The 9,365-nt window shown below is 44.8% G+C and overlaps 1 protein-coding gene across 4 annotated transcripts; it reads left to right on the top strand.

Annotated features, from left to right (window-relative positions):
• Positions 1–184: 184 nt before the first annotated feature.
• Positions 185–6,820, top strand: il15l (interleukin 15, like). Of its 4 annotated transcripts, none has more exons than XM_070971104.1 (4): positions 185–1,657; positions 2,173–2,220; positions 4,195–4,326; positions 6,606–6,820. In XM_070971104.1, the coding sequence occupies exons 1-4, from the start codon at positions 1,514–1,516 to the stop codon at positions 6,711–6,713; spliced, it is 432 nt and encodes a 143-aa protein (XP_070827205.1). In that variant the 5' UTR covers positions 185–1,513; the 3' UTR covers positions 6,714–6,820. The 4 variants fall into 4 exon arrangements, with proteins under 4 accessions (XP_070827205.1, XP_070827206.1, XP_070827204.1 ...); XM_070971105.1 differs by having other exon boundaries at positions 882–1,657; positions 2,176–2,220; positions 6,606–6,819; XM_070971103.1 differs by having other exon boundaries at positions 1,421–1,657; positions 2,176–2,220; positions 4,192–4,326; positions 6,606–6,784.
• Positions 6,821–9,365: the final 2,545 nt, after the last annotated feature.

Raw genomic sequence — 9,365 nt, 5'->3', positions numbered from 1 at the left:
AGAAAGAGCCTTTGCAGATGGCTGTTTTTGACGTGTCCTGCACTTGAGTCATATTTGATTTGACTTTGCAGAGCCAAAGGCAGTGAAGTGACGTGACAGATATAAATTTAATATAAATAGAGACTAAGGGGAGAAACCACTGTTCACCATCAGTCAAAGGTTTGCAAAAGCCTGATTCAGTAGTCTAAGAGGGCGGCTCTATCTCTGTAAGGTCCTGCAGGTTGTAGAAAGTCCTCTTTAAGAGACCATGCTATTTTGTATGAAGGGCTGCCAACTGAGAAAGAGACCGAGATTCTTCTGAGCAGCAGTTCATAACAGCCAGTCGAAGCTTTGCATCAAGATCTGCAGATTTAACGGGACCAGTTCCCGTTTCAGCGTCAAATGCACAATAATGTTCATAACAGCTGGACGTTACAGCCGAGATGCAACCACAGCTGAAAGCTGCAAGTTTGAATCCTTTTATTCTTCTTTTGGGGCCAAAACTGATTAAAATGTAAATAAGAGCTTTGGTGTCTGAATTCTTATTGCAGGAAAGAAGAAAAACCTCAGGAGATGACAGGTGATTTGAGCAGTTGAATACATCAACCCACCAGCCAGCTGTGCTTCTCACGATGCAACTGTTTCTCCTCTAACTTCATCTACAAAACAGAAATCTCAGGAACATCTGGTGATTTACGGAGCTTTCACTTCCTGAAGACGAGGAAACTGCTCATCCAAACAGTGATGAGGTGGAGAACCCTCAGAACGAAGAGGAAGGAGGTGGGAGCTGCAGCAGAGTGATACTGAGCTCTGATCCTCCAGCCAGAGGAGGAGGAGGAGGAGGAGGAGGAGGAATGGGAGGAGTGAGAAAGTGAAAACAGGAGGACGAGAGAGGGGAAAGTGACAGAGCAGAGAGGAGGAAGGAGGGAGAAGCTGCTCTGCAGCAGACTCCTGCTGTCAACCACGTGGAGGCGACACTCCTCAGCTCCTGCAGGAGGAAACTTTCCTCTTTTTGCTCCTCAGCTCTGAGATTAGTGCTGAACATCTGGATAAGCAGCTGTTTCTTTCACGGATCTGGTTTTGGATGTTTTCAGATTTCAGCTGTTTTTCTATTTCGGCTTCATGTTTTTTTGTTTGTTTTTTTTGTGATCTGTTCCTGCAGTAGATCGTCTGACTGGAGGATTCACTGTGGATCACTTTGATGTGAACCACCCTTCATGGAGGAGTTTTACTCCCTTTTTTGGAGCCACTTTGAAGTATTTTGGCATGCTCTTCAAAGAACTCCTCACCAGAGCTTGAAAGCTTTACTTTCCTGATCGCTGCCATCCAGCTGCTTTGCAGCGTCAGCCACAGTGTGGAAGCTGCTGCCTTGCTGGAGGGCACCTCAGCAGATTCTGACAGCTGACCTGGGATTAAAAGCGGTCTCTCGTAGGATTACAGGAACATCTGCCTGAACCTGGAGGCTGTTTGTGTCGGTGAAGATGCAGCGGTGTGAGGATACTGTGACGCAGGTGATGGTTTAGCTGCCCGTGCCATGCTGAGAGGGAGTCTAGCTCTCGTGAGTGTGCATCTGTGTTTCTTCTGTCTATCCGCCCTGATGCCACAACCTGCCACCAAAGTCTGCACCAAAGACATCATGAAGAATGTCCAGTTCCTCATCAACAACACCTCCGACCTGGTAGGAGTTTCACCTCGTTGAGCCTTACTCACCTTCAAAACATGCAGGAAAATCCAGTGATGATTATGAGGGCAGCCATCTTTGTTATCATCCTAACATCTTTATTGAAAATTTTATCATATTGTAAAATAATTACTTGCAACACAGTTCATGTAGCGTTAGAATGACTCATGTAGAGCAGAGGTGTTCGGTTATGAAACACCTGAGGCATGTGTCACGTCAGGACAAAGAACGAACATTTAAATCATTTCTGCACAGACTGGAAATGCTGTGTAATTGGCGTAATTGTTGTTAGAGATCCTGCAGATCCTCGCTGGCTTTCAGGACCATAGCGAGACTAACCGTGACGAGTTCACTGACCTTCATGAGTAAAATTAGCGCAATGGCTCTAACATTTCTGTCAGCAGCAGCTTCGCAGAAACAAGTGGACTGTTTGTCCGTCTGAGGATTTGAACAGATGTGCAGTGAGCAGACCTGTGCACATGCAGAGCTGCTAACTTTCTCTTTCTCTTCAGAAGCTGTTGGACTGCAGACTGTACACGCCCAACATCAGTGACTACCAGGTATGAGCTTCCACATGACTCAGTATTCACTCTGACGCCTGAACCTCGCGTTAATCTTATCGTGACATCCATGTCATGGATTTTATACACAAAGACAAAGGTCCTCCGCTGCTCCGTTGCTTCAGTTAAACATTAATAAAAGCCAAAGGACTGCATAAGTTCTGATGCAAATGAAAAACAGGACTCATGCAGGAAGCAAGAGAAGGAAGGCACAAACCGACATGTTTAGTTTGGATGAAGTGACTTGAATCAAAACAGGGCCCTGCAATCGGCTGGCAACCGGTTCAGGGTGTACCCCGCCTCTCGCCCATTGTAGCTGGGATAGGCTCCAGCCCCCCGCAACCCCGAAAGGAATAGGCGGTATAGATAATGGATGGATGGATGGAATCAAAACAGGTGACTCCGTTACACCGAGAAGGTCTCGAATGAGCGCCGGATCCAGCTGTCTCGTGTCTGTTTTGGATGTCCGGCGTGGCTGCGACACTCTCTGTGCTCCTTTTTTATTTAGCTGAAAACTGGAAGCATCACGGTGGCGACGTCCTCTGATCCTCCGCTGGCTCACAGTTTTCTCCAGCTGGTTTTTGTCTTTCACACTGAAATGACAGATCTGGGATCAACAGATTCGAGCTCCGCCTCCTACAAATGATTGTGAATACACCTTTGTTAGGGACACGTCTGCCATGTCAGGCGCAGGATGATTACTGTATTACCACTGAGTGAAACTGACCTGAACAAAAAGCAGTTAAACACTGCTGAACTTAGCTGCCGCTCATTGCTAATCATTTTCAGAGTGAAAAGTTGATTGTACAAGCCAAAAGTATCTGCATGGGCGGATGAAACTAGTCCAAAGTGAGAAGACTAAAACCTTCTCGGGTTTGTTAAGAGCAATGGAGCTTCGTGCAAAAACACTTCACAATTCTAAATCACTTTTATCCGACGTTTGTTCCTCTGAATGCTGCTGGTGGGATTCACCGAACCGAACCCGGTTCACCAGGAGCTGTGTTCAAGTTTCATTCACGAAAATATTTAACCAAGAGTCAAAAGAAGAACTTTATTATTTTTTAAAGCTTTGTTTAACTAGGAAGTCACACTGAGACTGAAACCTCTTTTAGAAGTGAGAACCAGCCGAGACAGATTCAGACAGCAACATCAAACCACAAGAACAAGAACAACAGAGACACAGTTCATAACGCGGCAGCATCAAATCAGGCAGGCAGTTAGCAGAGACCACTTCTATTATCCTGACTTTAAAATCCTTCAAAGAGTCTGAAGTCTGAGCTGGACCTGCAGATGGTTCTGGATCAGGACTTCATGGGTTTGCTTTGCCAGCCTCTGAGCTGATAGGAGGCATTTAGGCCTTTAGGACTGAAATCATTTGGCTTCAGGAGGCAGGAACTTCACCTGAGCTAACCTCATAGATTCAGAGGTATCAGTGCTGCATTGTGAGGGATCACCGTCCAACCATGTAAGGTGCAGCGTCACGGATACGCTACAAGGTGCAGAAATGGATCCTGAGGCAACTGACCTTTATTCAGGGACAGCTAAATGTGGCAGTTCACGTCAAAAATAATTTAATTTACCAGTTTTATAAGCAGTATAGCTGCGATGCTGCTGAGACGTGATTTGTTTCAGTTTTGGAAATGTGACTCATGTCTCTGGAAATGTGTGATTCAACTTTTTCCCATGGTTTCGTGTTGAAAAGGTCAACACAAATGAAACTAAATTGTAATCAGAATTGCAATAAGTATCGAACTGACACCTTACTCATGACATAAGTGAGACGCTCACCTGGACAGGTGCCCATGAAGACCATCAGGCAACCAGAGTTTTCCAACAAAATATGGCAATAAAAATCACCAGGCCAAAAAAACTGGCAATCCATGACAACGTTCTGTCTTCACTTTCTGTGGTTCTTGCATGAGTCCCTCATGGCCTGACCTCCTCCTCCTCCTCCTCCTCCTCTCTCTCCAGCAGAAATGTCCCAGCTCCACCATGAAATGTTTTGCTGACGAAGTCAAAGTCCTCATTGAAGAGTGGGAGACGGTTCCTTATCGCGGGTTCAGATTGAACATCAAGCTTGAAAAACTGGCAAAGTCGTTAAACCAGGTAAGGCGGGAGCAGAGAGACACGACCACAGTCTGTGGGATGTGATCTATGGACACGACACTTGATGAGGGGATGAAGGGAATGATTGATTAGGAGTGAGGGATGGAGGGATGAAGGGTGAAGAGGGAAGAGTCGAAGGGGAAATGAATGAATCAGGTGGTCTTAAATACTCGTGCAGTAGTGGGATGTGTTCAGGATGTGGTCTTTGTTCAGGACGTGGTCTTTGTTCAGGACGTGGTCTTTGCTCAGGACGTGGTCTTTGTTCAGGACGTGGTCTTTGCTCAGGACGTGGTCTTTGTTCAGGACGTGGTCTTTGCTCAGGGCGTGGTCTTTGTTCAGGACGTGGTCTTTGCTCAGGAAGTGGTCTTTGTTCAGGACGTGGTCTTTGCTCAGGACGTGGTCTTTGTTCAGGACGTGGTCTTTGCTCAGGACGCGGTCTTTGCTCAGGACGTTGTCTTTGTTCAGGACGTTGTCTTTGCTCAGGACGTGGTCTTTGTTCAGGACGTGGTCTTTGTTCAGGACGTGGTCTTTGCTCAGGACGTGGTCTTTGTTCAGGACGTGGTCTTTGTTCAGGACGTGGTCTTGGTCTATAAAACTTCATCATATGAAGTGTCGGCATTAAACAACGTTGAGTAATTTTGATCATCAGTAACTCATTTAAATGTCTTTCTTTGTAGACAAAATGCCAAACATTCATTGGTCCAGCTTTTCTCTGCTTTTCTATAGAACTGTGAACTGACTCTCTTTGGATTTTGGTCGTTTGAAGACATCAACTTGGCCTACATGATATTATTAACTGCAAATAAAAATATAATATGAGAAACAGCTTTGGTGCTAAAAATATGTCCCCAGTGGAAATTCCACTCTCGTGATCAGAATCATCCAACATTCATCAAGGTTACTGCAGCAGAAGTAATTGTGCTTGTTTCCGTAGTCATTGATATGCACTGAGCCGGCGACGAGGCCGCCCAGTCACACCACAGCCCTCAGGCGAAATACTTACATGTTGATTCACATGATGTTCGGATCCAGCTGTTGGCTCGCTGCTCCACAGGAAGGAGGCCTTAGTTTCTGAGCTTCAGTCTCTCTGCACACTCTGGATCTGTGTGACTTTATGAGGACCAGGTTTAGACCTCGAGTTACAACATTTTTCGAAAATTACTACATGTTTTCCGGTCCTCGCTGCCTCAAAGAACTGTTGGAGGACTTTAGCGGGGAGGCCTGAATTAGGTTGGGATAAGTTTAGGATCATTATGTTTATAACTGAGGACAAAAACTGCTGCATCCTTCTGCCTGCATGTTAGTCACAGTCCCCGTGATGACACTTCAGTCATTTTTTCTCTTTTCTCAAGATGAGCTCCACTTGGGACTCGCTCTCGGCCACCATATTGTAAACACAGCACATCTGCATTGACGCTGGTTTTACTAGAGATGCACACACAAGCTCAGCAGGCCATGAATTAGCTTTCAGAAACTGATTGGCCAAACAGAAAAGCATGTTTCTGAAAGAAATAATGCTGAAAGGCAAGGCTCACCATGAGGTTTTGTAGCCTGAAGTTCTGATCCGGATCACTTCCTTGTGTGCTAAAGATAAACACTCACGTCAGCTGGTCAGCAGGAGGAACTACGAGCCTTTTCTGCATTTCTGTTCTTGAAGGTTCGGGTTGTTCTCCTCTGATTGGACAACAGAGAAAAAAATGCAGTAAGTTGACTGTAAATGTGCTAAAGGCCAATTTCCAACTGTTGTTCCTTGGCTAGATGTTCAATTAGCCCTTAAAATGGCAATATACATACCGGTGAGGTGCCATTATTAAAAAAGGATTATGAACTTTAAGAAGATATTCTGACCGAAGCAGACCTTGTCTATGAAGTATATTACAGTGATGGCTTATTGTCCTGACTGTTTGTGTAAAGGTGTAAAACACATTCATGAATAAATAAAGTGTGGAAAGCACTTTGTGGTCATTTCAAATATGTGTGTGAGTTCAGGAAGAGCTTCTTCTTGTTGTTGTTTCCATCTAAATATATATCACTGCATCATCTGCATTGATTAGAATATCTGCTAAAATATATACTGAAGGTATTCGTGTAGGAGCTAAAGAGCAGAGGACCTTATATCGAGCCCTGAGGCACGCCAACATTTCAGCTGAGAGGTTGTGATGCTGGTTCTGAACGTTTTGGGTTAAAGTCAAGCTGGGATCCAACAGCTCTTTAGGTTTACTTATTTGTGTTTGTCTGATTAATAATATGTCTCTCTCCATCTCGCTTCCTCTCCACAGACAGAGTCAGAGTGTCTTCAGTGCGAGTTCTTCAAGGAACAAAAAGCAGAAAAGTTCCTCAACGATCTTCATTTGACTCTTCAGAGCATGAACTCTCAGCACTGTTAACTGCTCAACGTGATCCTGAAGGACTTTCTCAGAGACTTCATGACCCCATTTCCTCCTCACGAACTTTTCATATCCTCTGAGCACAAATAAAGTGCACCATGCATGATATCTGAGCATCTCAGTGGTATTTCATTCACAGCTGCAGGATGTAAACGGGGGTTTTCAGTTTAGGTGGGTGAAGAGAGAAAATACAGAGTAGAAAAACATGGAGGTAGTATATGTGTGATCACATGCAGGATCACTGCAGATCCACATCCAGATTTGGGCAGAGTGGACAAGGTCTCTGAGGCAACCTGAAACTCCTGAGGTCAACAGGTGTCAAGTCGACCTTCTTCGTCTCTTTATACGACTGCTGAAGCAAAGTTTGTCAAAAGTAGACTCAGCTCAGTTTTTTCATGGTCTAGTCTGGATTTCATGAGCCTCCGTGAAACAGGCAGTCTGTCTGTCCGTCCATCTGTCCGTCTGTCCCATTCAGTCACTGAATTGGGGACTCTGATCTTCAGTCTGTACTGATTGTTCAGATCTTCTTAGCTGTCGGTTGAACATGTGTGTGAAGTTTGTAGCTTCTCTGCAGCAGTGTCCATATTTGAAGCATCGTAGTCCATTATTTTTCTGATGCAAACCACCTGATGGTCACAGCAGGAAAACCCCACGTTCAGGGGCTCTGGGCTCCAGATCACGACCCGATGGAGCTGATATGTTAATTAAAGTTGACTTCCTGTTTTGACTCCTCTGGGGTCTTTTCATGATCTGGGACGTTAGTTGGAACAGAGGAGATCCACAAACTCCCAGCAGAGTTATAAATAACTCGAGGTTTTCAGGTCAGTTTTTAAGGAATACCAGAGCACCTGTTTTATTTAACTTAACACTTCATCACCAAACCCTTAATCCTCCTTCTGCCAGGACTGGAGAGCGAAATGTGCTGTTTTCATGAGAACAGGCATGTTTTGATCCTTCTGAAGAGTCTCTGCAGCGGATTCTCTGCAGACGAGCTGAAGTGTCGGTCAGCTCGTCTCTGCAGTTGGTCGTTATCTTTGAATTTACTGTGAATTTTTACTCTTGAAAAGAGTTTAAAAAAGGATTTGGGGTATACATCAGAAATGTTTCTTCAGCCTTCATGTCTGTGAGATGTTTGATTGACAGCTGAGACAGCGGGGGGGTAACATCTACAGTGAGCTCCAGTTATGTTTGCAGGTCTGTTTTCCAGCTGTTCAGTGTCTTATTGTCTGATCAGCTGTGACCAACACACTTCTCCTCAGTGGATGTTTGAGAGGCAGCGTCCTCCAGATAAGATAAGATAAGATAAGATAAGATAAGATAAGATAAGATAAGATAAGATAAGATAAGATAATCCTTTTTTCACACCACAGCAGTGAAATTCACAGTGTTACAGCAGCAAAGGCTGTCATAAGACGCAGCAGTGAAAGATCTGAAAAAAGAGCCTGTCGGTCACCAGGTGAGTCGATCAAACACTGAATCCAGGTCAGCACAGACGAAAGTGAACCAACGATAGCTGTTTGGTGTCAAAACTCGCCTCCTTTTCATACTTTAAGCAAGTCACAGCCAAGATGATAAGCAGGACAAACTACAGTGACTAACTTCCTGTTGCTTTTAAAAGCTCGTGGTTGCCCTTCAGGGGAGACGCCGATGACAAGGAGTGATTGATTCATGGCAACAGCATCAGTACGATGTACTTTGATTTTTCCAGTGCGTCATTTTCTGTATTTGCCAAAATGCAGAATTCTATTACATGTATATAAATTTTAATTGATCATAATTATATGATGATGCTGTGGTGACTCGGTTCTGCGGGCGCCATCAATCAAAGCAGGTTTGAACGCCCCGAGGACAAACTCAGAGCTGAGAAGCTTGAAGTGAAGCATCTGTCTGAAGCTGCTGCAGAGCAAATACATCATAAATACCCCGTGACCCCAAGCCGGGGCCGTCACAGGGAGGCCAGCAGGTCCTGCGTGGGCTTCGACGCGTCATTTCACGCTCATGTGTCAGACGACATGCTCCTCTTGAGAAACGATCGTTCTGATAATCAGAGTTGTTCAGCCTCTTCGTGAGCTTCAGTGTGAGACGGCGGGAAACTGCTGCGAGCTGAGCTGTTGATTCTCCGTTGATGATTGGAAGCAGATGTATTGGCAGCAGCTTTGATTGTTCGTGCAGCAGACTGCACTAACAAAACAAGTGAGTCATTTTGAACACTCTGGGTGTGCGCGTCCTCAGTCGCAGTCTTAATTTACCTCAGGCCTTCTCCTTTTCCCACAATATCCTCAATGAAGCAAGAGGCAGCATCTCTGGAGCAAGAGGACTGACAGGTGACGTCTTCTAATCGCAGCTGTAACTGAAGGATGTGGTGAGGGAAATATTTAGTGGTGAAATATCAAAGGGCAAAATCAGACTGTTAACGAAGTCAGTCAGGTACAACATTCTATAATTACCTCTTATTTTTGTTGTGACAGCTCATCTGTCTCCAATCAGAGTCGGGTTAATTACAGAGCGCATTTAAAAACAACAAGTGTTGAACAATGTGCTTACAGAGACATGAATAACAAACACAAACCCACGTGATACTCAACATAAACCATCATGTCATCAGCTGAATCAAAGGCATTTCCAACGACTACGTTTTCAAAGCTGAATCAA

The sequence above is a fragment of the Chaetodon trifascialis genome, chromosome 9 (genome assembly GCF_039877785.1).
Source record: "Chaetodon trifascialis isolate fChaTrf1 chromosome 9, fChaTrf1.hap1, whole genome shotgun sequence".
Taxonomy (NCBI): Eukaryota; Metazoa; Chordata; class Actinopteri; order Chaetodontiformes; family Chaetodontidae; genus Chaetodon; species Chaetodon trifascialis.
The sequence above is the reverse complement of the archived record's forward strand: the minus strand, read 5'-3'. Positions and strand labels throughout refer to the sequence as shown.

What these genes read in the sequence shown, in the direction of transcription:
- il15l (XM_070971102.1), top strand. Translation starts at nt 1,514, where the DNA reads ATGCTGAGAGGGAGTCTAGCTCTCGTGAGTGTGCATCTGTGTTTCTTC. An exon ending in TCAACAACACCTCCGACCTG is followed by an intron (nt 1,658 to 2,172) that starts GTAGGAGTTTCA and finishes CTTTCTCTTCAG; the next exon opens with AAGCTGTTGGACTGCAGACT. An exon ending in CCAACATCAGTGACTACCAG is followed by an intron (nt 2,221 to 4,191) that starts GTATGAGCTTCC and finishes CTCTCTCTCCAG; the next exon opens with CAGAAATGTCCCAGCTCCAC.